The 27,399-nt window shown below is 38.0% G+C and overlaps 1 protein-coding gene across 12 annotated transcripts in view; it reads right to left on the reverse strand.

Moving 5' to 3' along the window:
* The window catches only part of NFIB (nuclear factor I B), a 439,139-nt gene that overhangs the window by 87,585 nt on the left and 324,155 nt on the right, over nt 1-27,399 (reverse strand). For all 12 annotated transcript variants that reach the window (XM_082695043.1, XM_082695049.1, XM_082695044.1 and 9 more), the window contains exon 3: nt 13,235-13,288. In XM_082695043.1, the coding sequence (XP_082551169.1) occupies nt 13,235-13,288 (54 nt within the window). The remainder of the gene's footprint in view (nt 1-13,234; nt 13,289-27,399) is intronic.

Below are 27,399 nucleotides of genomic sequence, written 5' to 3' on the forward strand. Positions count from 1 at the left end.
CAGAGAAATGCACATGTACAACACCTAAACCATTTGCCATGTGACTTGCTTGTGCCTGGGAGCCCCTTCCTTGATCCTTTGAGCTCACTGATTCCTGGGTTAAGAACCCCCAAATATCTCTCCCAGCCTTGAGTTCCAAACCCTTTTCTGCCAATGGCTCATAAACACTTTGAACCAACAAAAACTACAGCTTTATTGAGATATAATTCACATACAATTTTAAAGTATACAATTCAGTGGTTTTGGGTCTATTCAGAGAGTTGTACAACCATCACCTAATTCCAGAACATTTTCATCACCTCACCAAAAAAACCCATACCTGTTAGCAATCACGTGCCCATGTCCCACAACTCCAAGATCCTCACAACCTCTAATGTCCTTTGCCTTGATAGATCTGCCTATGCCAGACATTTCAAATAAATAAAGCCATATAATTTATGAAAAAAGAAACTCCATCATGTCCCTGTTTGTTTCATTAACAAATGTATGTGATATTTTAATGATGACAAGGTCAAATCTGCAAGCCAGGTGGTTTTTCTGTGTTCTTCCTCCTGAATGCCCTGGAGACATAAACATGCTTGTGGGATGGAATGGGGATGGGTTGGTTGGAAAGGGAACATCTCTGTTGGGTTCAAGAATCAGAAATACTGCAGTGGAAAGAGGAGTACGTTCTTAGTTCTATTACGTAAAATAAAATAAAAGAGGGTATGGTCCCCAAAGACCAGCAAACAAGTCAAAAGACCCCCCAAAATTTTTAACAGCACGGAAGACCAAAACCTAATATTTTTCTTAACTTCTTCTATCTTCCAAGGCATTCTGCAAAAGCCAACAAGACTCAAATTGCCACGCAAAAGTACTTGCCGAAATTGCTTGATACCTTGTCAGTCTTTTATAGTTCCAGAAAAAGAAAGAACTGAAACTTCAATAGGATTTTTGCCTGCTAACTTGAAACCACATTCTTCTATAAGGTAGAAACAGATTACAACTTGGGTAGCTATATATCTTTCTCTCCGCTTCATATTTTATTCTGCTTGCAATATATTAGCATAGAATCGATCCCTCTTTCCAAGCATGATGCTCTAATAGGCAATCAGGTCCCCTGGGTGCCTTTGTACGGGACAATACGTCCAGCAGCTTAGCTTCTGCCGAGTTCAAATGATTTTAAAACTGGCCTGGAGCAAGTCCACTCTATGTCTGATATAGAACAATCCCAGCTTTCCAGCTGTGAGGAGGAAAACGCTTTGCATTATTAAATTGTAGCCATATGCTGCAAAAGCAGGCCTTGCAAATATGGAGAGGGACAAGAATTTAAATGGAGAGGAAACTTCAGATGCAGGGAATCGTTGTAAAAAGAACCTGAGATACTTGAGTCATGAGCCTTGGGCGGTGGGTGTGCTCACAGCCTAACCCAGGGTCATCAAGATGGACACCTCTTTCAGAAGAGGACCCGCACCCCCTGCCCCATGTAGGGAACCCAAGGGAAGAAAAATATGGCATACCAACATCTTTTAAAATTTAACAATTTGCAACCCATTCAGGTACAAGGCCTCTTAAAACTTCTCTGGAACTAGGTGTACAATGATGTCGGAGCCCACATCCACATATTGAAATTTCGCTTGCCCTCCAAGTTACTTTACATCATTTCAGATACCAAAAGGTCCTGCAATACAGTTAGAAGGCTAGGAAACACAAACGTTGGGCTAGATACGGTGTCTCTCTCAGCTAGTCCTTTCCCTCGGAGCGTTCTAAGAGGAGAGCATTTGATGTGTTTACATTACCCTGTGACTATGTACCAAGGGGACCCCTGACCTGTACAAAATGCAAATCCCTGAGAACCTCGAGAAAAGGGGCGCCTGGGTGGCTCAGTGGGTTAAAGCCTCTGCCTTCAGCTCAGGTCATGTTCCCAGGCGGGGAGCCTACTTCCCTCTCTCTCTCTGCCTGCCTCTCTGCCAACTTGTGATCTCTGTCTCAGATAAATAAATAAAATCTTTTAAAAATTAAAAAAAAAAAAAGAACCTTGAGAAGAGAAGGAGCAGAAGACAAGATAGGGGCTACAGGGCTCTAGCAACTGGAGTAACTTGGCAGAGAGTCCCCCCTTCCTGCATCAGTGTCCCAACCCCACAGCCTCCGGAACTCTCCACTAACATCTCTCCCCAAGCTCATTCCCACCAAGGCCACTGTCACTCAGGATTCACCTCCATCAACTGCTCCCCCTCTGCCCACTGTCCCTTGTCCTAGAAGCTACGGCTATTACAACTGCCTCCAGATGGGAGTGTGGCAGTCGATGGGAGTGACTCAGTCTGCGAAAGGACCTCAACACCAGGATTTCTCGTTTCTTTCTCTACGTGGCATGGCACACTCATAAACATTCAGGCCAAGCATGGACGAGGCCAGCATTCATTTTTTCACAAGGCCTTGTACAGAGTCAATTGTATTATTCACCAGTTGCAGAGGAGGAGAGGCAAGGAACAAAGTATGAATGACATAGTGGGGTTACTACTGTCTTAAGGTTTAGATCTATGAAAAAATGTGAGCTTTGGCCTCCACTTGCCAATAACTAATTAGACCTGTGGGCAAATCCCTTGTTCTCTTTGCCCCGTTTTCATAAGTCAAGTGAAGACACTGAATTAGCAGTGTTATAAGCATTGGTGTCCTCTGCTTTCTTGAGTGTGTCAAGTAAAAAAAAAAAAAGATATTGGATTACAGTAGCCAATTATTCATTTAGAAAATGTAACTGTCTACTTGGGAAGGGGGAGATGTGTAAGCCAACATAAGCATGAGACAAAGCAGCAATCGTAACCGAAACAGGAGTGTCCAGGAGATCCGTTGGGCAACGCTGTAACTATATTCACTTCAAAATTTCTTAAGAGAGCAAATCTCATGTTAAGATTCTTATCATAACAAAATAAAACTAAAAAAAGAGAAAAAAAGCAAAGGAACACTGTAAGTAGAGCATGGTCAATTGAATCAAATAAATACTATTAAAAAATATGGAAGCAGAAATAGAATGGAAAAGGGGCACTGGAGTCAGAGCGTAAAAGTCATGTATAAATAAAAATAAATGAAATAATAATAAATGAAAATGAATAAATAAAAAGTCAAGAATTTAATGAAAATCATTTCAAGTGGAGACAGAAGCCAAGTTGCAGGAGAGGTTAAGGAGGAAGGTTAGTCTTTTTCATGAGAAAGAAGAGAGCGATGGGACTCTTAGCTGAATGAGGACCAAAACACGCATTTGTTTAAGTAAGAAATAAGTTGGGGCGCCTGGGTGGCTCAGTGAGTTAAGCCTCTGCCTTCAGCTCAGGTCATGATCTCAGGGTCCTGGGATCGAGCCCCGCATCGGGCTCTTTGCTCAGCCTGCTTTCCCCCCACCCCGCCGCCGCCCGCTGCTCTGACTACTTGTGATCTCTCCCTCTCTGTCTCTCTCTCTCTCTCTCTCTGTCAAATAAATAAATAAATAAATAGGTTGGGTTTTTTTTTTTTTTTTTAAAGTAAGAAATAAGTTACCAGGAATGAGTTAATAGGATAAAGGAGATATCTGCGGAGAGCCAGGAAGAATAAGGCACACAGAAAAATTTCAACGAAGACAGAAAAGTTGGTGGCTTCAGAAAGTAGGACCACTATTAAAAGGTAAATGGGAAAAATCTTTATAGGATGTGAATACAAGAGACTAACATACAAAATGTTGCCAAGGGAAAAGCAATCTCTAATGATACATTTGTACTCTTTCTCATGTCACTCTTATAAACTATGTAACAAAATTTCATACCACATTTCCTTTGATGTCAAAAACCTTAGAACAAAATTGACTACCTAAAAACTATCAGCCTATCCCATCAAAAGACTTGAAAATACCTCTTTCTTTGCCTCAGATCTTATCTTGACCTGTAACTTTGTGTATGTCATTTTAAAGTTTTAGAGGAGAGCAATTAAAAAAAAAATCAATGAATTTCTATCTGGATCCACAGCAAATGATACTTCCTGTAGGAAGCCTTTTTGATCAACCCAGCTAGAAGAGAAAGTAGGTTGAAAAAGCCATCACTTTTATCAAGTACCTGCTACTTGCCAAGTATGGCCCCCCACCCCCCACCTGATGCTTACAACCGGTGTGGATATAGTTGTGCTGAGTTCAGAGAAGTTGGCTGATATGCTCAGGTTCCTCATGGGCCCCATGATCATGGTAGAACATGGAGCCTTGATTCAGTGGAAAAATTTAATTCTGAAGTTCATGTTCTTCCCTCTTCCCCATGTTCCCTACAATAGTTGGAAAGAGTATTTCACAACTTTGAACTCCCATGACACTTGAGTTGTCATGCTGAGTAATATCAGTCTTCACGACATATAAAAAAATAGCACACATAATAAATGAACAGAAAAGCTTGTGGAAAGCAAGCTTCATTTGTAACGTAAAACCACTGTAAAACCATCCCCCATTTTACCTTCTACAGCATCTAGCATGGCGCTATGAACAAAATAGATGCTCACCAAATGTCTGTAACAGAATAATCCACCCACAGACAGCTCGTTCTGGGATGTTCATTGTTCTTGGTATAGAATGATGTATATTTCCAACTCCTCCAAGGCAAATGGCTATCTCAACTCATTTAGAGCTGACTCAACCTACACCTTGTCTCTGGGAATGTAATATTTAATTCTGAATTCAGCAACTAGTGGGTACTCAGTGTTATTTTTTGGCTAACAAGGTAGGTGATCAAGAAGATACGGGAAAATCTCCTTCATGACCTCATAAGACATTCCTAAATTGTCTTTTTCCGCCCAAAATTAATATTATGAGTGATCAGGCTAGAACCATTACAGAGGCTGGGCATGGTGCTAACTGCTATGTAGATCAATTTTTGAGGAGTGGGTTATATACAAGCACCCATATGCAGCCTATAAAAATAAGGAGCTGAGGGCTATGTGCCCTTCTCGGATTTTAAGAGTAATTTGCCAAGAAAACATATTCTTAATCTTTTACTCCTTTACTCTGAATTTTATCCTAAATTTGAACATTTAGGAACTTTGTGATGTCTTGAAAAAAAATTAAAGGATAAAAAAGAAAACTGTTTCTGAAACAAAATCTGGTAGAAAAAAAATCCTTTTATTTTTGCACTGACTTGCACAGACCACATTCTAAAATTACATAAAAGGTTTACCTACAATGTCAAGTCTTACCACAGTTAACCAATCCTTTTAATGTCTTTCTATTTATACTTCCAAGAACAGAAAGCCTGTTTATAGTTAGTTGCATATTGTCTAATGCCAAAGTTTAAAATTACTTCTAAGTATCATGAAATAGTGTATTTTCCTCTATAAAATTTTTTATTCTTGTGGCTGCAATAAATAAAAATATGAGAATAAATGGGTATGAACTTATTAATTGAGGATTAAATGAGCTATGATTTTTAAAAATCAAAGTAGAATTTCTTTTTCTTGACTTTGAACATCATATTCAAAAATTAAACATGCTCTATGGACTCTTTCAGGGTCTATGAAAATGTATTTGTCTTCACACACAAATAAAGAAAAACATTGTATTACTTCTATAACTATTAGAAAGTAAAGTTTGTCCCAAATTCTAAGTTAAAAAATAAAAGAAGTCAAGCAAATATGGACTTCCATACTGATTCTAACAGATGATAACTACAGCTACAGATGCTAAATTAATTTTATCAATAATTATTTATTTGGTTGCTTTTCATTAGTTTCATGACAATCCTCTGTTGGCTTTAATCTCTGTACCTATAAAATAAAGTTGGGGACAGATTGACTATAAAACTTGATGATTTAAAGAATTTCTTAAATGCAAGGTCAGCTGATTACTATGGTAAACATATACTACTATGGGTAAAGAAGAAATGATAAGAGAAATCAAACAATACCTTATAGCAAATGAAAATGGAAATGAAACATATCAAAATGTATAGGATCCCGTGAAGGCAGTTCTATAAGGGAAGTTCTTGGCAATAAATGCTTACCTCAAGAAACAAGAAATGTGTCAAATGAATAACCTATCTTTACACTTCAAGGAACAAGAAAAAATAGAACAAAGCCCAAAGTTAACAGAAGGAAAGAAATAACAAAGATGAGAGCAGAAATAAATGAAACAGAGATTATAAAGGCAATAAAAATAATAAATGAAATTAAGAGCTGGTTTTTTGAAAAGATGAAATTGACAAAACTTTAGCTAAACTCACCAAGAAAAAGGGCTCAAATAAATAAATTCAGAAATGAAAAAGACATCAGTTACAACTGATACCACAGAAATAATAAAAGACTGTTATAAAAAAAATATGCTAACATACTGAATAACCCAGAAAAAGTGGATAAATTAACAGAAACATATAACCTACCATGAGTCATGATGAAATAGAAAATCTGAACAGACCAATTACAAGTAAGGAGATAACCTTATTTGTATCAAAAACCCCCCAATAAACAAAAGTCCAGGATAGACAACTTCACTGGTGAATTCTACCAGTCAAAATAATTAAATAAATAAACAGATAAATAAATTAAATAATAAAAAATTTAAGAATTTGACATAATCTCACTCAAACTGTTTCAAAAAAAATAAAAGAGGAGGGAACTCTTCCAAATTCATTTTATGAGGCCAGCTTTATCCTGACACTGAAACCAGGATAAGATGTCACAGAAAAAGAAAATTACAGACCAATATTTCTGTGAATGCAGATGCAAAAATCCTCAACAAAATATTAGCAAACCAAATTCAACAATACATTAAATGGATCATACCCCATGATTAAGTGGGATTTATCCTAGAGATACAAGGATGGTTCAACAGGGGAAATTGGTCAATACACCACATTAACAAAATGAAGCTTATAAATCATATAATCACTTCATAGATGCAGAACAACATGTGACAAAATTCAATATCTGTTTATGATTAAAAACTCTCAACAAGATGGGCTTTAGGGTCCATATCTCAAAATAATAAAGGCCATATACGACAAGTCCACAGCTAGAATCATACTTGGTGGTGAAAATCTGAATGCTTTTCCTCTAAGATCAGGAAATAGATAAGGATACCCACTATTACCATTTTTATTTAACATGGTATCAGGAGTCCTGGCCAGAGGAGTTAGGCAAGAAAAATAAATAAAAGCCATCCAAATTGAAAAGAAGAAAGGAAGGAAGGAGGGAGGGAGGGGGAAGGAAAGGTAGAAAGAAAGAAAGAAGGAAAGAAGAAAGCAGTCATTATTTGTAGGTGACTCATTATCTATATAGAAAACCCTAAAAACTCCATCAGAAAACTGTTAGAACAAATAAATTCAGTAAAGCTGTAGGATGCAATGTCAAAAATCTGTTGTATTACTGTACATTAATAAGAGAGAATAATAATAATAGAGAAATTAAGAAAACATTCTGTTTAGGGGCCTGGGGTGGCTCAGTTATTTTTGATTTCAGCTCAAGTCATGATCTCAGGGTTCTGAGATCGAGGCCATGTTGGGTTCTGTGCTGGGTATGGAGCCTGCTTAAGATTCTTGTTCTCTACTATGCAGCCATCAAAAATAATGAAATCTTGCCATTTGCAATAATGTGGATGGAACTAGAGGATGTTATGCTAAGTGAAATAAGTCAGTCAGAGACAGACAATTATCATATGATCTCTCTGATATGAGGAATTTGAGAGGCAGGGCGGGGGGTCATGGGGGGAAGGGAGGAGGAAAGAATCAAGCAAGATGGGACCAAGGAGGGAGACAAACCATAAGAGACTCCTCATCCCAGGAAACAAACTGAGGGTTGCTGGGAGGTGCAGGGGTGGGGAGGGATAGGGTGGTTGGGTTATGGACATTGGGGAGGGTATGTGCTATGGTTGAGTGCTGTGAATTGTGTAAGACTGATGATTCACAGACCTGTACACCTGAAGCAAATAATACATTATATGTTTAAAAAAAAAAATTCTTGTTCTCCCTCTCTCTCTGCCCCTCCTCCAATCTAAGGAAGGAAGGAAGGAAGGAAGGAAGGAAGGAAGGAAGGAAGGAAGGAAGAAAGAAAGAAAGAAAGACAGACAGACATCTTGTTTACAACTGCATCAAAAAAAATTTTTTTTTAACACCTAGGAATATTTAACCAAAGAAGTGCAAGACCTATAACTAAACACTTAAATACTTTTATGAAAGATATAGATGAAGAAACACCAAATAAATGGAAAAATATTCCATGCTCATGGATTGGAAGAATTAATATTGTTAACATGTTCATATTACCCAAAGCAACCTACAGGATCAATGCAATCACTATCAAAATTCCAATGGCAGTTCTCATAGAAATAGAATAAACAGTCCTAAGATTTATATGGAACCATAAAAGACTCCAAATAACCAAAGCAATCTCAAAAAAGAATAAAGCTGGAGGCATCATATGCCTTGATTTCACACTATATTACAAAGCTATACTAACAAGAACAGTGTGATATTATACCAATACGCTGATCACATACACTGCTCAAGGTAACTGAATAGGGAGCCTAGAAATAAACTCATACATTTATAATCAATTAATTTATGTTAAAGGAGCCAAGAACACACAATGAGAAAAAGGACAGTCTTTTCAAAAAATGGTGTTGGGAATTGTACCATCACATCCAAAAGAATGAAACTAGACCATTATTCACTCCATACACAAAAATTAACTCAAGATAGATTAAAAACTCAAATGTAAGGCTTAAAACCATAAAACGTCCACATGAAAACATAGGCAGTAAGGTCTCTGACATCAGTCTTGGCAATAATTTTTTTAATCTGACATCAAAAGCAAAAACAATACAAGCAAAAATAGACAAGTGGGATTTTATCAATCTAAAAAGTTTCTGCATAGGAAAGAAAACCTTTAAGAGAAGGAAAAGGAAACCTACTGAATGGAAGAAATATTTGTAAATCATATACCTGATAAGGGGTTAATATCCAAAATATATAAAGAATTCATACAACTCACTAACAAAAAAATCTGATTAAAAAAATGGGCAGAGGATCTAAACAGACATTTTGCAAAAAAGACATACAGATGGCCAACACGTGCACAAATACATGCTCTGCCTTATTATTCACCAGGGAACTGCAAATCGAAACCTCATACCTGTTAGAATGGTTATTACCAAAAAGACTAGAAATATCAAGTTTTGGCAAGACTATGAAGAAAAGGGAACCCTACAACTGTGTTGGTGGGAAGGTAAATTGGTGTAGCCACTATGGAAAATAGTATGACTTTCCTTAAAAAACTAAAAATATAGCTCTACATGATCCAGCAATTCTACTTCTGGATTTTTGTTTAAAAAAATGAGAACACTAATTTAAAAAGATAAATATACCTAATGTTCATGCAGCATCGTTTATAATAGCCAAGATATCAAATAACCTGTCTCCAACAATGAATGAAAGGATAAAGAAAATGTGGTATGTAAATATAAATATAATATATGTGTGATGTGTGCATATAAATGGGAGTATATATATGGAATATTATTCAGCCATGAAAAAGGATGAAATCTTGCTATTTACAAAAACATGGATGGCTCTTGAGGGTATTGTGCTAACTGAAAGAAGTCAGACAGGCAAAGACTGATATCATATGGTCTCTCTGGCATGTGGAATATATTTATTATATATTATATACTATAATATGTTAACATATATAATAACATATAATATACTAAATATAAACATATAACTTCTGACTATATCAAAATCAAAGGAAATGAGGAAATGTGTATCATCAAAAAAAAATTAAGTTGTCTAGTGCTTCTTGACTAAAATAACAGTGCTCTATCCTTGGGCACCATCAGAATTTTAAAGCCCCTTAGACCTGAAAAGATGATGATGCCCATCCCCACCATGTAACACAGAATAAAAACAAAACAGGATTCACAAATAGTATAAGGAAGTGCCATAAAGACACATGCATCTGTTCTTATAGAATGACTGAATGGCATCTACATTCATGTTAACAGCAGGGAACAGATTTCATAGAGCTTCTACCTCCAAAAGGGCTGGAATGTTTGCTATCACTTCCCAAGCTGTTGGGAAGGAGATGGTAGCCATGTCTATGGGTTGCCCATCTCCCAGTGGAAAACTACTGGTGATAAGAAAGTGTTCTCCCTCGAAGTGATCTTTTCCCAAAGTTTAACTTCCCTTTGTTATAACAATACAAGCAGCAAAGTGATTTGATTCTCTCGTTGTTTATGGTAGTAGATTGAATTTTCCCCTGAATGCATTGTGTCTTTTTGAGATACTGAATCTGAAAAGTCAGAGATTTCACATTTCAGCCAAAGCTAGAAGACAAAGGTGTAAAAAGCCTCCAAAAGATAAATTCTGCTCTAAAATCCCAAACGTGCTTACATTCAAGAAAAGAACTTTTTTTTTCTTTTCTTTTCTTTTTTTTTCTTGAGAGAGAGAGTGAGAAGGAGAGCATAAACACAAGCAGGGGAAGGGCAGAAGGAGAGGACAGAAGTAGGTCCACACTCAACCCAGAGCCCGATGAGGGACTTGATCTCATGACCCTGAGATCATGACCTGAGCCAAAATCAAGACTCAGACACTTAACCAACTGAGCTACCCAGGTGCCCCATGAAAAGTAAAAAATTAAAAGTATAAAATTTAAAAGTATACATACTTTTAAAAGTATGTATAATTTATTCCCATTGACTACAAAACAAAAACCTTAATAAGTTCTGATTTTTTACATTTCAAATTAGAAGCCATTCTACATTTCTAGTGGCTTGATTTATCTCAAGTTACTACAGAACAAACTCTCAACTTTCATCAAATGGGATTCCTTAACAATCTTTATGTTTAAGTCCATAATACAATGATACACAACATATGTTAAAACGGTGGCATGCTTCTGAATCATCAAAGAAAATTCTATATTTCTTCCATTTAATTTTGAAATTTTATGTTTTATTATTTTCTAACTAAAAAACTGGTAATTGATGTACCATGTATGCATATACAATATTCAACTAATCATAATATGATCTACAACATCCCAATTTTAAGACAGTGTTCTCAAAAAGGATTGATTTCTGAGGAAAATTTAAAAAGGAAAAAAATAGAAGGATTCTACCTTGATTATTTCTGTTTGTCACATTATATGCAAACAGATGAATTAAGAGATGCTATGCTGAATGTAGCAAAAGAAAAATTGAACCAAGCTTCTTGACAAATATTGAAAAATCAAATTTTGGCATCTTACAACTATTCAACAATTATTAATTCAGCATAAGCAGAGAACATTTTTAAGTGAGTGTAATTCTGTACATGTTCAGAAGTACATTTCAAACAATAACAGCTTTATTAATTTCAAATGCAAAGAACATATCCCTGGTTTTAGTTTGACTGACTTACATTACTGATCAACTCCTTTTCTATTAACTACCCTCCCCTACCCCATTCTTTCTAAAAGGGGTGAAGAAGCTTTTAAAAAATGTTTGAACACAATTCACTTTGGGTTATTATGTTACAGAGGGAAACTATTACCCAAGTAAAAAGAAGAAATCTTAGTAATGTTAAAAGGATAACCTATTGAAATTTTCCCAACTTTGGGAAATTTTTGCCTTTTTTAAAAGATTTTTTTTTAAAAGGGTTTTATTTATTTATTTGACAGAGAGAGAGAGAGAGAGAGGAAGTACAAGCAGGGGGAGCGGCAGGGAGAAAAGAGAAGCAGACTCCCAGACTCCCACTGAACAGAGAGCCCGACATGGGGCTCGACGCCAGGACCCTGGGATCATGATCTCAGCCAAAGGCAGACGCTTAACCGACTGAGCCACCCAGGTGCCCCTCAACTTCAGAAGACTTCTGACAAAACTTATTACGTTCGAAATAGTCCTTTTTATTCTACTCTCCCACCAACACAAAAAATAAAGTAATAAAGTTAACTGGAAATTATATTTAAAATTGCTCTGTTTCCTGCATGTTTTGTTATCAATCTGTATGAATTTTTAATGATTTTGATCAAAGTAGGGAGAAATCAAGTTAGCATACATTTTTCAATTTACCTTAAAACTCTGAATCTTTGACGTATCGGCTACTTTCGCCGAACAGTAAGGTTCTTACTCCGTAAGAGTAAGTTAATATGTATTTGAAAAATACAGTTTTTTAAGATAAAAATAAAGAGCAAAATAGAGGCAAGACTCAGAAAGAAAAACTATATTGCCTTGACTTTGCATCTTTACTTGCATATTTACATACTGTATCTTTCTAACCCCATTTTCAAATTAAAGACTAGCCTGACATATTTTCTTACAGTTTGGGGTTCTTTAGACAGTTTAACCTCACAGTAGCAAAACCCTATGACAGGGCAGGTCAAGTAACTAAGGACCTAAAACTAAGTCTACTTGAGAAAACTTTTATTATCACCTTTCAAAGACATTTTGTTTATTTTCAATGAAAATAACCAGATCAGATTATTTTGGGAAGTAGAGGGCATGTGTGGTGAGTTTGGATTTTTACGTTCATTTTGCTTTGTTTCTGTTTATTCTTAGAGCACTCTTTTACCCAAGTTACAGATACAAATGAGACTCTCCTGATAATGAAATATTAGGAATCCTTCTTTGCACACGTTTTATGTCATGAGGGAAAAAACCAAAGTACTCCTGAATCAATAGGTTTAGAAGCAACAAAACTCTGAAGACAGCCAAGTTATAAAAGCCCATTTTCAGATCTGGAACAACCTCTGAACATACAGAGAGTATTCGGCATGCATTATACTGAAGGAAAAGTCCCACTTTCATTATTTCCTGATTCTTGGAATCCAATAAAAACTTTATGGAACAAAAACTCTTTGGCAAAGAATCCTTCACTGAACGCATAACCAACCACCTCCACAACCCTCCTTTTAAAGTAATGAGAGTTGATAAACTATAATAAGAGTAGGGAAATTTTTACTTTTTCTCGTGCGTTTTGAAAGAATGATGAAGTGTTTTTTTGGCTTTTTAAGCCCTGGGGACTTTCAGCACCTGGACAATGCATGTTCACTTTTCAAAAAAACACCAACAAAAATGAAAATGGTGGCGGTTAGGTAAATATCGATGACGCCCGTATACAAGTATTTGCCCCTGTGAAGGGCCTACACAGAATCACATCCCGTCCTGATCATACCAGTCTGCCAGAGAAAAACAGGCAGCTGACCAACCATGGGGTGTTTATCTATACAGTGGTACCTTTGTTCTCCAACAATGTTAGATTGCAAATTTCTTGGAGCATATATTTACCTGGAGGATTCTTGGCAGGATCATTGTGGCTTGGACTTCCTGATTGTCCAGAATCTATAAAGAAATCACAGAAAATGTTTTCTTTTTAATTTGTTTTGAACGAATTACACAATCCTCAGGAGGACTTAAAAAAAAAAAAATTAAGATGCAACAATGAAGCTGAGTGTGTTTCAATAAAGTATACTTTCCCAAGCCTTTCAGCAGCAACACTTTATTTATCAAGCTAGATGAATGTCCATCCATATTTCTGTGTCAAAAGGAAAAGAAAAAAGTAGAGATCTATCATAGTCTCAGAATGGAGCAAGGCTTTTTTGAAACAAAAGGTCTGGCTCCAAAGCCACGAAAGGCGGTTTGGAGGTGGAGCCTGTCAGAAGTAATATGAAATAAAGCAGATACATCCCCTAAAAATGCAATCCGAATGTAATTAAACATGCTTTTAAGAACCTGAAAATGTTTTTATTCGAGGAGTGAAATACACAGAAACGAGAGTCCGTTTTTCCAGGATTTCACGTGCACATACCCGCTCCCATAATCTCCCAACCTACTGGATCCAGGCCCAGATTTGTCTCCATCCCATAATAGCAATCAATTTGCAAACACCAAGAAAAGCATAAATTACTAGGTAGAAACTAACATAGCTTTGTGGCGAGCAAACTGTTGGATCAATTTAATTTCCATCTGTGATAGACAGACTGCAGATAAGGAGAACAAGATCAATGTCGTCTCTCTGAATTTCCTCCCGCACGTTCTTTTTCATTGATGCTTTCTGCAGAAAGCAGCGGAAAGGTTACACTACAGCTAAGCAACACTCCTTTCCCAGCTCATCTAACACTGCTATGTTTTGCTCCTTCCTCTTTTTCCTCTATGTCCCCTCCACACTTATCTGTGTCATTTGCCCTGTATGATTATACACTTCCTTGCAGGTTGCTTTCTCATCTTCTTTTATAGGTTCTAGTATTGAAGTTTTGTCTCCCCAACTAAATCGCATGCTCCCAAGCAGGGAAAGAGATCCTCTCTACTTCTTTTGTGTCCTCCCCGGTGCGCAGTGTGCCGTGAATGCACTAGGCTTTCAGTAAACGCCTGGGAATGGAAGGCTGAGATTCAGCAGCCTTCTCTGCCTGCCTAGGAAAGGCGGTTTTGAACTTGATAGTGAATTTCAACAAAATGTGATCGGTGGCCACAGATAAGTCTCCTCCCTGAAATCTTGCCATGGTACCTAAGCCAAGACAGGAATCCAGTCTCACTGAAGCAGAAATATCTTAGGCTGGTTTTTTTCAGCAGGGTTATTAACTTCTTCCATGGAAGTGATTAGCATACTCCAACTGCTGCTTCCACTGTTAAATGCAAGGGGATCCTATGAGTCTCTTTCTGTACAGAACTTGGTTTTTCATCTTTGCCTTTTGCCTCATGCCTGCTAAACAGAGTTAATGCTGAGATGGGAATTCTACCTCCTCATCCTATTTCCTTTGTCTTTTATTTTTCCTCCAGAATAGCTTTCATGAAATCTTCACAAATATATTTAGTGATTCCCACATTATCCTCCAACTGATTTCCGATTTCCCAAAACGGAAATAAAGAAAGTGGTAGGAGCTACTCTTGTAGCCTGTTTTCCAGTTCATGTCTCCTGTAAACAGTCCCACAGTTTGGTGTTCTCTAAAATGCTTGTCTCCCATCTCTCGTGAATCTGCTTGCTTTTTTCTGGAATTGAGGCAAGACTTGGTGACTTACAACTTAGAAGGTCAATCCTTCTCTTTCTACATTCCTATAAAAGATGGTATAACATTGGCCACTTTCCAGGCATGCAGTCTGATGGTTACATAAAAATGATAAATGACATTATTTTGCTACAGCTTCAGCTATTTCTGCCTCGAGGTCCTCTGACAAATGTCCTTCAATACTGATACTACATTCCAATTTAATTTCTCAAGTCACTCTAACCTTTTGAGGAGTTGCTACTTATTATTATTATTATTATTATTAACATACCTACTGGACAGAGGGCTTCTTCATATTGTCTTTTTTCTTCTGAAGTTAACTCACATTTATGGAGATCTAGACATGCATCCCTCAAGGTGGCTAACTGCCACCTTCCTAACGACACAACATGAAGCAGGTTGACCTTGTCCTCAGGGGACAGGGGTTGTAGACCCTCCATGAGCCTCGCATGTTTACTTAAATCAGTTCCAAAAGGGCACCACAAAACTCCTTCTCAACATCTGGCTCCTAAAACTTGGGTCAATTAAAGAATGAGTGTCTCTTCTATTCTGAAGAAAGTATTCAGCTAGAACAATAGCACCCCCTGTTACCACAACATCCAGTGGGGAAACCCTTGTCTTTTCGGCTGCACATTACCCCTTCCCCCATTCCCAACAAGTGCACACCAACCTCTTCATTTGAAAACAATATAATTACTAAAACAAAACACAACCAAACCACAAACATTTGAGGGAAAACTGAAGTAGACACTACATTTGAGTCACACACTTGCTTTTAATAAGAATTCTACTTTCTAAAATGATCGGGCATTTACCGGCACGCAATGGCAGCTTTTCCTCATATTCCCAAGTCTGCTTCTTTTCATGAAGTAAAAGAGCATATATGAGATCCCAAAATATAGAAGAGAGCCGCCTCAGGGAGGGGGCAAGTTCGCATTTACTTTTCAGACTGTATATTCTAACACTATAATCTACTCTTAACTCTTATGGCACCTTATACCGGTCACTCAATTCCAACTGCTAGAAAAGGAAGTAACCAGCGAGTCATAGTTGGCAGAGAAACCAAAATGAACTGTTATTGTAGTTAACTTCAGAGAAGGAATTATTCGGACCACATCAAAAACCCAGGTCACATTACTCTATACCCAAAGGTTTTCTTCAACTACTTCCATCATTTGCTCAAGTCCTGTGTGTGGGTCTGTGTGTACTTAATATGTTATCATCAATTCTAGCTCTGTTCCTCACTAGTAGGGGAATTTTGTGCACAATTACTTAACTCTCAGAGCCTTTTGGTCTTGATATTTACAACTGTAATACTGTCTACCTTGTAGAATTGTTGCAAAGCTTTTATTATGTCAACCATCATGCACTGGTCAGACGCATCTGATACAATCAGTAAATCAATGGTATCAAACACAGAGGTCACATTCAAAGAATGATTAGTGTGTTTAATGGGCTAACTCTCAGGAAGAAAGGGAGAAAGGGGATATGACTAAATTCTGCCCATCCCAGGCAAATGATTTGTGGACAGGACACCTGGGTGGCTCAGTCAGTGAGCATGTGCCTTAGGTTCAGGTTGTGAACCCCCTAGGGTCCTGGAATCGAGCCCCATATCGGGCTCCCTGCTCAGTGGGGACCCTGCTTCTCCCTCTCCTTCTGCGGCTCCCCCTGCTTGTGCTCCCTCTCTCTGTGTCAAATAAATAAATAAAAATATTTTAGGGCACCTGGGTGGCTCAGTGGGTTGAAGCCTCTGCCTTCAGCTCAGGTCGTGATCCCAGGGTCCTGGGATGGAGCCCTACGTCGGGCTCTCTGCTCAGCGAGGAGCCTGCTTCCCCCCGCCCCTGCTCTCTCTGCCTGCCTCTCTGCCTGCTTGTCATCTCTGTCAAATAAATAAATAAAATCTTTAAAATTTTTTTTTTTAAATTTTTTAAAATAGCCAGATTTTTGGTAAATAGCCAGAACATGAAGGAGACACTTGAAGGATATACACTTCAAGGAGTGTGTGTCTGTGGAGAATTCCTACGTAAAAGCTGTAGGCGCCCTCTCCCCCCAAGGGAGAAAGCTCTGCCACTGCAAGGCTCTCATGAGCTCTCATGCTCAAAAGGCAGCAGATACAAGCCATCTGATGGGGATTACCTTCCAGAAGACGGAAGTCTGTGAAGAACAAGGCTGGTAAGAAGGGGGTTTGGGAGTTGCCCAGCACACTGGGTCTTGAGTCTAGAACAATCTGGATGTAGTGGAGAGGAGGACAGGGGACCAGAACTTAAAAGCAGCTCACCTGAACCAGTCCTCCGTCATTCCCTCCACATTTTATTTTTTCTTCCTTGATCCTAGTCTACATCTTCTACATTTCTGACTTCATTGGACATAATGCAGAGCTGAAATAGTTTGCATTACGTACTTATAAAAATATCTTCTGATCCATTCTTTATGTTTTAATAGTGTGAACTAAACATGTATGTCTTCTTCTTGGAAGAAACTAGTGAAGCCATTTCTAAGTTACTACTTTTTAAACTCTATCTATTCCTCCTACCCCAGGAATAAGAAAAGATTCTCATCCCCACATGACCCTTACCAACTTTTCTTCAATCCCTTTGTGTACTCCCTTTTAGAAAGCAGCCGGCCTTTTATGGCTCTTCTAATAACTAAACTTTTAAACTTTACCCAAAGAATGGCCAGCTTCCCTCCTAACCCAGTTTTATGAAAGACCCTGGGATATTTAAGTGACCGAAATGGCTTGTCCAAAGTTACATGGCAACTATTAAAACATATGTTCTCTACATGGGCCACCCATTCAGACACACTGCCTCTTGAGAGGTTATGATGCAATCTTAAAATCACGTACAGCCAAGCGATCTTTCAGTAGATTAAATGTTTCTGGGAACTTGACCTTCCTCTAACTTCCCTCCTCCTTCCTACCATTTACCAATACATTCAAAACCTTTTTCATACATTTTAAAAGCCCACAGCTATTCTTTCACTCTAAGTTGGAAACAATTATTATTAAAATCTATACAGTTATCAACGCTTTCAAAAGAGGACACCTCTGAATTAAATTCAGCCTCGATTCTCTCTGCTAAACAAAAAGAAGTCTAATGTTTTACTAATTAATGATCTAGTGAAAGTCCAATAAAATGTTTGTTAAATAGGTAAGATAATAAACAAATAATAACCACTTAAATATTTGTTAATGAGTACTAACTTTCTGAGGTAGGTGAACTCAATTATCTGATAGGGGAGACCATCAAAACTGAAAGTCTTTCGAAGGTCACTGCTGTGAATCACTACTGATGTGAATCAGTAAGATTCATGGAATCCCTTCTATAGCCCAATGGCTGATGTTTGGGTCCATAATAAGTTCTCAATAAGATCTTATTAAATTTCCAATTCATTTATAATAATGACCTTTAACATACTGTTTTAAGAAGAAGAATATACACTCTATGCCTTCTAGAGCTCAGAGGCTGCCCAAAGAGAAATAAATGTATAAATAAAATATTATACATGGTGACAGGTGTTATTAATGAGTATGTACCAAGATCAGCAAGCAGTTTGTTCTTCCTAGGAAGGATGAGTTAGGGTGTTTTATAGATGGTACCAAAGGGAAGGGACCTTAGGGTCTTGAGAAATGAACGGATCTCATATTATGGTGGTAGATATAATTCCACTCTGCTACCAAGGAGATCTTTTTGAAACTTCAAACTGATGAAGCTACTTCACCGCTAAGACCCTGACATGTATTCCAAGTACCCAAGGGAAAATCTCCAAATTTTTCAGTATGCCATTCCGGACCGCTAGTCTTTACCAACTCCCAGGTCCTATATTAGCCTTCTGGTTCCCCATATGTCACTTACACCTGATGCCTCCAAGTCTTTGCACATTCTGTCCCCTTTTTTTCCTCCCCGAAGTCCTCCACGTTGAAGTTATCCTTATTTTAAATTCTGAAATACATGAAAGTGGTATGCTGACCTATTTATTAGCCCTACAGCCCTAATCTTTGATAGACTGCCTGACATTCCGTTGAGTAAACTAAATGAATAGGGAACAAGTGGTCTCTAAAAGTACAGAAGTGTTCTAAGAAGAAGGACTAGGCATGCCCCTCAGGGCAGAAACATGTATTAGAAGCCAAACAGACACACCTTTTGTGGGGGGGGGAGGCAACGGGGGAGGGTTTGGGAAGGTCAGGTGTAGGAGTCCTCGCCTGATGTTCAGGCTCACTTCTGCTTCCCTTACCTCCAGAAGGAATACTTGGAAATGGGAGGGGGTAGATAAGAGAGACTATTTTGATTGAGAAATTAACTTTGGGGTCTCTCCTCCAAAAGGAAAAAATGTCTGTTGAGGGTCCAGAAACAGGCCCCCAGTTTGCAAGCAGGAGGCCAAGAAGTTTTATTAAAAACTTATACATAAGGCCTTTATACATAAGCTGTCTTTCTACTCCTAGATGAAACCTATTTCAGGAATTCATTTCATGTTCTGGCACCATGACTGGAGTATCAACAGAAAAATTAAACTTGAGAGGCATGATTTTAATTTACAGTCATGTCAATGCAAAGAAGGGACGGAAGAAGGTGATTTTCAGGTCCCTTCGAGCCCTAAAATTCTAGGATTCTGTAACAATACGGCTTTTATATCAAGGGATATCAGAAGAGTCAATGAAACCCACACCGTAACCTGTTAACCTACAGATAGCCTCTCGCAAGAACTAAAATTAGTCATCATGTGATAAAGAGCCCCTTTGTCATATTCTTTTGCTTTAAGCAGGTGAAGAAATAGCCCATTGTCAACTGAAGAATACCATGAGATTTTTTTTTTTTTTTAAGACTTGGAATGGCCCCCTTCTTTCTCTCCTAAACATTAATTACCAACATATTAAAATAGTATAATTTTACAAATTAAATATATAGCATGCCAGAAAGAATCACTTAAGAAAGAGAAAAGTCAGGATGTAAGGACCAAGCAAAACCCTGAGGGAAAGGAGGCAGATGAATGCATTTTATAATAGGGACACACAAAAACAAGACAAATGATGCATCCTTTTAAAGGCGAAGGGGAAAAAACTCTTAAGTTTTCTAAGTTTCCTAGGGCAAATTTCTCTCACCCTCTCGCATTGCCCTCTGCTCAAGTCTTGTGGCTCACTCTTGGCTGTTTACTTTCCCAGTGACTGCTTCCTCGGGATTTACAGAGACTTGGCTTCACGGAATTGCAATTCTGATTACATAATTCGCCATAGTTTTCTTCGGCACGGTTAAAACGTTATACGGCTTCAGGTTTAATGGAGAACTGCTTCATCAACTGGGGTGACACAAAACTATAGCTTCACAATATTTTCTTTCTCCTCTTTTAAATATTTATTAGAATAACACACACACACAAAGAACACAGGAAAACCAAGGGCTTTCCTTGTCTCTCGCAAGCACATCCATATGCAGGGAAACGCCTGCTCGTTTTCTCTCTCTCCTCCTCCCTCTGTCTCTCTCTAGCTTCTGTCCCTCTCTCTTCTCAACAGGACATTCCTTTACATGACACCCACTCCGTTGCAAAACTTGCTTAACCAACTGCCCATGGAAACCATGAACTCTGTCACTTTGTTAATGGAGTCCTTGATACATTTTTACTGAATTGGTGCCCCCTTCCCTAAACTCAGGTCTGAGTACTGAGTATGAAAAGAAATCAAATCTCCCTGAAGACGTTTGGCAGAAGCAAAATACTGTTCAGGAAACATGGCTTCCTATGTATCCTTAATCATGCTCTTTAATCTATATTATTTCCCATCTAAAGGCCCGTACCTTCAGATCCTCCTTTTCATTGGCTAATACAGATTTTTAAGTATCTGTTGAAAACAACAGAACTCAGAGTTTTAAAAGAGATTGCTATATTAAGGGTCCTTCCAGATAAATTAGCTTAACCAAAGAAAATATAAAACAAGAGCACAGACATGTCAAATATTTAAAAAAAGCACAGACATGTCATCTAGCCTCTCTTTCTTATTCCTACACATTCCCCTAGTTCTATTTTTAAACTTTGTTTTAAAGAGCTACTTTTTTTTGGTTTAACAGGGTGATTAGGTTCAAAGCATCATATCTCAAGGATTAAAATAAGGATTTATTTGGGCTCAAGACCAAAATTTGTCCACAAGGAATTAGCCGAAAGACAGAGGCCACTGAAATTTAAGGGGGGAAAAAATCTCATATCCATATTAGAGCAAATTAAACCTGTTCACAGGGGGGGACTATTGACTAGAGCAGATACGAACACCCCTGCACAAAAAGTGTTAAATCTGTCAATATCTCTGACCAGAGGTTTGTACTGGCTCATTAACTAGCACCAAAACCTCACGGACTGAAAGCAGGGATAATCGTATCTGACCTTGCCGGCCTAAAATTAAGTTCAATGACTCTTTACTGATCCAGGGATTGAGTGAACCAAAGGTCACAGCCAGGATCATCTGCACTTCTTGCTTTCTAAGCCTTTACCCTATAGAACGCACAGACACCATACTGATCATTGTCAAGATTGCAAAGTTCCTACAGTGTGTTTTCAATTAAGTAAATAAAATGTGGTAATTAAATCAAGATTGCGTAATATGTTTTTGATTTGTAATCTCATTTAAATTAATTAACTGACTCAATCCTTGTTTAGTTTTTAAACTGGCCTAGTTAGGGAAAGAGTCCCTGGGAGCAAATCCAGTTTTCTATCTTTAAAAACAAGGCAAAGCAATCTGGCATCCTTAAAAAATTTTTTAATGCACCCAGAAAATATATAAATACAGAGGCAAGGGTGTTAGTGTAGTGGAGGGAGGAGTTTTATGGCATGATTGTGACTAAAAAAAACAGTTCTTGCACTAGAGAGAAATAAACCAAGACATTATTTATTCAAAACATTTCTTTTCCAATTTTATGAAGATTGCATGTTTGTTGGAAGCAAAACATCTCCAGCTGTATTTTAAGTTTCTGAAGAGAGTTGCAAGATTTATAATCTTTCATAAATGCTGCCCATATCTCATAATATTAGATGAACACGCCACTACGTACTTTAAGGAACAATTGGCCAATACGTTTTGCCATATGAAAACAATGAAGTACTTTCCAAAGCCCGGCCAGATCCAGTAGGAAAAGATGAGATGAATGTTCTGTCTTTCCCATCTGGGAGACATTGTGGATTGCAGCTATTCTATGTAATATACTTTTTTTTTCTTGGAAACCAAGAAACCTGCATTTTATAGTAAGGTATGTAGTGCAAAGAGAATGTTGGTGAAATATGAATCTGAAAATAAAAACCAGAATGTCATCAGACTCAAGAACATTATTATGGAGGCAAATTGAAAAAAAAAATCATTGCAAAATTTCAATATAAACCAAATGCAATGTTTATGATCATATTAGTCTTAGATTTACTCTTAAAAGGAAAGCACGGAAAAAATAAATGCTCTCATACCTCCAAAGCCCCAAAGAGCACTTGCCATGCTCACTGACACAGTGACTTACTTATTTTATTTTGTCCTGGGGTCCCCACGGATTAGTCTAAATCCCACACATGCCACAGTCCTGTGGACACATGGCCTCTTTGTGCTATGACGTTCCATGTACTTCTCCAAAACTTACTATCATATTGTATATCCAGATCAAAACCAGATACCAGATACAAGACTTTCTAATATTTCACCGGCAATTTTTCTTCTCAGGGAGCAGGCTGTGTTTTCTCCAAACTGTCTGGAAAGTCAGAACGCCTGGGTCCCATTCAGTAACTACCAACCACTTGTACTCTGACCCTGAGCAAACCCCTTACCTCAGTTTTCATGTTGCCTGGTCATTTAAAACTGGATAAGAAAAAGGCACAAGTTTTCAGCCTTAGTTCATTTACAACAGAAATAAGGGGGAGGGGGAATAACTTCACACAACAGTGAAAATATGCACAGGTATTTATGGAGAAAGGCTAATGTATTTTTTTTTGAAATATACTTTGAGGTCTAATTTCCCACTTACACTCCTGCCTCCACCAAAACCCCACCTAACTGGCCCTCCTCTGTTTTCACTCCACATTTCCCTTTGAAAACTCTAAAAGCACTGGAAATTAAAGGGCTAGGTTAGCATCCAGCCCATTTTTTATGTTATAAAATTCATGGGGTCAAGATAAATGGAAATTATTATTACTATTTTTAAATTTGAGAGAGAAAGAACATGAGTAAGCAGGGAGGGGCAGAGGCAGAAGGAGAAACAGATGCCCCTCTGAGCAGGGAGCCTGACAATGCGGGACTTGATCCCAGGATCCTGGGATCATGACCTGAGCAGAAGGCAGATGCTTAACCGACTGAGCCACCCATGTGCCCAAGATACATGGCAGTCTTATTCATCACTTAACATAATCCCTGGCATATTAGTTAGGTGCTCAAAAAATATTTGTTGAATAAATGACCACTATTTTACAGTGGTCATTTAAGCTATTTTTTATCTTCTTCAAATTACAATTAATTGTAATAATGCCAATCATAACTATTACTTGTCCGATGATTGTCTACACATATTCTATTTTTTGAGAACCTCTCTACAAATACAAATTTAGCAACTGATTCAGTCACAAACTGAAAAGTCATATTCTTATTTGAAAAGTGCTCATTTGATCATAGGAATGAGTTCTTAAAAAGAAATTTTTTACTTGGCTAGACTTCTCCATTATGCCAGGTGAAAGAATACTTTGCCAAATCATTAAAATATTTACATTTAAATCATCATATGAGCTTACAGGAAAGAAACTGAATGGGTTTTTTATATACCTGATTGGTTATATATGATGAATAACCAGACTTTGCCTTATTATTAAATCATGGCTCTTCAGTATATGGTGATATATTCATACAAAAATAAATGTATGTATTTAATCCAGAAGTGTATAGTAATTAGCAGAAAAACAGAGTAAGACAAAATTTATACACCTTCCACCACAGGAAGGCAGATTTGCGTGTCAGACGTTCAGTACTGCTATTGTTTATAAAACAACTTTGTCGTAAAATTGGAGGAAAAAATGAGAGAAGTCACTTGACGAAAAAGGAAGTGTGCTGATGTGACAGAGAATGGAGCGGTATTCAATGTCCTAACAGTTCCTTGATAAATGGTTCAAAGAAGTTCTGTCCCCATGTTTTCAGGGCAAAGGCTAATTTACCAGGAATAAGACTACTTGAATAATACATTATGTGAGTGAACATTTTCAAAAAAGGATAAAATGAGGAAACAAATGAGATAATAATTTCCCCCTGCCAATTAAAATTATGCATGAGAGGAATGTCACTTGATTTTATTGATAAAAACAAATTTTAAAAGCTGGGCTAATGTGATTTTTTTTTCCCCCTGAGAGGGACAAAGAGAATGGGCCTGTGGAGGAGCAGAGGGAGCCGGAGAGCAATCTCAAGCAGACTCCATGCCTGACTCAGGGCTCGATCTCACAACCCTGAGGTCATGACCTGAGCTGAAATCAAGAGTCGGCATGCTCAACCGGCTCAGCCACCCAGGCACCCTAACTTTACCTTTTTTTCTAAGGGAAGGTCAAGATTATGTTAATAAGTAGAACAGTATGTTTGAAAGAACTCTGAAAAGTTTATAACCAAAAAGAAATATGAAGATTTGTTATAATCTGATGTGGCAGTATTCTTTCAAATGTCATTGTGAAAGGAAAGCTAAAAATACAGGTAATTTTAACCAAAAATAATAAAGAGCCTGATATAGAAGCCTACCATGGAATCTGCTATTCATGCTTTGGTTATTTGGGAAATAAGAAAAAAATGATGCAAGGTATGCCTAATTCTATATATCCATTTTAAAGAAGGGAACCAAGACTATAAGGGTGTAGAGCCATGTACCGTGTGTTCAAAATTCCTTCCATTTTATCATTTTGCTCAGTTTATCTTTAACAGAGATTCAAATGGACTCCTTATGATTAAAAATCTCTAAACTAAGTCTAAAGAGTATGAAAAAGAACCAGTTTCTGCATAATGTCCCATCCATATGTCTTAACCCTGAATGGTATCAAACCTATGTAATTTTATACATCAAATGCCTTCCAGATGTGACAAAACTTTAACACAGACCAACTTCAAGTTCTTTACTGCAGATTCATCTCCCATGCTCATAAAGATTATTTTTACTGCACATACATTACACATGGCTAATGTTCAATTTTGCAAATTGATTATTATGCTGCCATTTCAAGACTGACATTGCATTCCAGTCAAAAAACAGAGTATGCAGCATACCGAGCCTGCAAAGAAGTCACAAAAGAACCAAGAAACCACATCATCATTTCCACATTGTAGGCAGTGCTTGATGACAAGGACAGTTGAACTTCCCTTGTCCGTTCTCGGTATGTCCAGAGAATGGAAGAGGGGGAAGTTGAGGCCATCTATGACTCCCTGTCAGAGCTAACCGCCAACAGAACGATCGAGACTCTCACCTGTTGTTTTGGTTTTCAAGATCTGTTCTAACTAGAGAAGATCAAATTCTTCTGACATTTAAAGGATGCTAAAATTTGAAAATTAACCAAAAACAAAAAGTGAGAATTTTCAAAAGCATCTAACAATAATGTATAATGACAAATCATAAACTAAATTTTCTAGTGCAATAAAAAAATTAGTAATTCGATGCCATTAAGAAAAACTAGTGTGATAAGCCTTTCAATAATACCGTGCAAATACAATCCCTCACGTGAAATTAATGCTTTGAGTGAAGTAAGCCTCACTCAATGCCATCTCTCCACCCGACCTCAAAAGGAAACAGTCAATGAAACAAAGAGGCAACCCACGGAACCCACAGGAGAAGATATTGCAAATGACACTACAAAGGGCTGATATCCAGATCTATAAAGAACTCCTCCGGGCTCTCTGCTCAGCGGAGAGCCTGCTTCCCTCTCTCTCTGTCTCTTTGCCTGCCTCTCTGCATACTTGTGATCTCTCTGTCAAATAAATAAATAAAAAATCTTATAAAAAAAAAAAAAAAGAACTCCTCAAACTCAACACCCAAAAAACAGATAATCATGTCAAAAAGTGGGCAGAAGACATAGACAGACACTTCTTCGAAGAAGACATACAAATGGCTAACAGACACATGAAAAAATGTTCATCCCCATTAGCCAGCAGGTAAATCAAATCAAAACCACACTGAAATACCACCTTACACCAGTTAGAATGGCAAAGATTAACAAGTCAGGAAACAATAAATGTTGGAAAGGATGTGGAGAAAGGGGAACCCTCTTACACTGTTGGTGGGAATGCAAGTTGGTGCAGCCACTTTGGAAAACAGAGTGGAGATTCCTCAAAAAATAAAAAATAAAGCTACCCTATGACCCTGCAATTGCATTACTGGGTATTTAGCCCAAAGATACAGAGGTAGTGAAAAGAAGGGCCATATGTTCCCCAGTGTTCATAGCAGCAGTGGCATCAATCACTAAACTGTGGAAAGAGCCAAAATGCCCTTCAACAAACAAATGGATAAGGAAGATGAGGTCCATATACACAATGGAATATTACTCAGCCATCAGAAAGGATGAATGTTCCATTTTTATATCAGCATGGATGGGACTGGAGGAGATTATGTTGAGTGAAATAAGTCAAGCAGAGAAAGTCAATTATCATATGGTTTCACTTAGTTGTGGAACATGAGGAATACCATGCAGGACATTCAGAGAAGGAAAGGAAAAGTGAAGTGCAGGAAATTGGAGCAGAGACGAACCATGAGAGACTGTGGACTCTGAGAAACAAACAGGGTTTTGGAGGGGAGGGGGAAGATGGGTGAGCCTGGTGGTGGGTATTAAGGAGGACACATATTGCATGGAGCAACCCCCAGAATATGATGAAATATGAGCACTGGGTGTGGTGCATAAACAACGAATCTTGGAACACTGAAAAATTTAAATTAAATTAAAAAAAAAAAAGTCAGAGTTGCCAAGTAGTAGTAACTTGTCCTCAGAGCCATCCCTCACTCTTTTCCTACAAACTACATTCCCCAGCTCTGTTAACAAATGGGTTCGGGCCAGGTCCAGACCAATGGGGAGGATAGGCGGGAGTCTGGGAAATCAGAGGGCAAGAAGAAACGAGAGGGCAAGTATTTCCTCTCTCTACTTTGACAGGCCTCTCCAAGTGGTGGCCAGGAGTCCTTTATGGTTCTAGCTTTCACTGGGTGGGTCCCTCTCTCTGTGGTCCCCACACCCCTCAGATAACTGTGGCTCAAGGACTCTGTGAACACCAACTTCTCCCCTTACCCCTCCAGGCCGAGTTGAAGTAGGGAGCTCCTGCTGGTGTTGATATCTGGGTGACCTCACTGTTCAGTTGGTGTCTCACCTGATCTAATATCATTCTAGTTACCTCCTACCCCGCCCTCATAAAAGTCTTTCTATTGTACTCTCTGGTAGAAACTCTATTTTCCTGGATCCTGACAGATATATATGCTTGCTGAAGTGTGACATATT

Source organism: Mustela nivalis, assembly GCF_964662115.1.
Source record: "Mustela nivalis genome assembly, chromosome: 13".
In the NCBI taxonomy this organism is placed as follows: Eukaryota; Metazoa; Chordata; class Mammalia; order Carnivora; family Mustelidae; genus Mustela; species Mustela nivalis.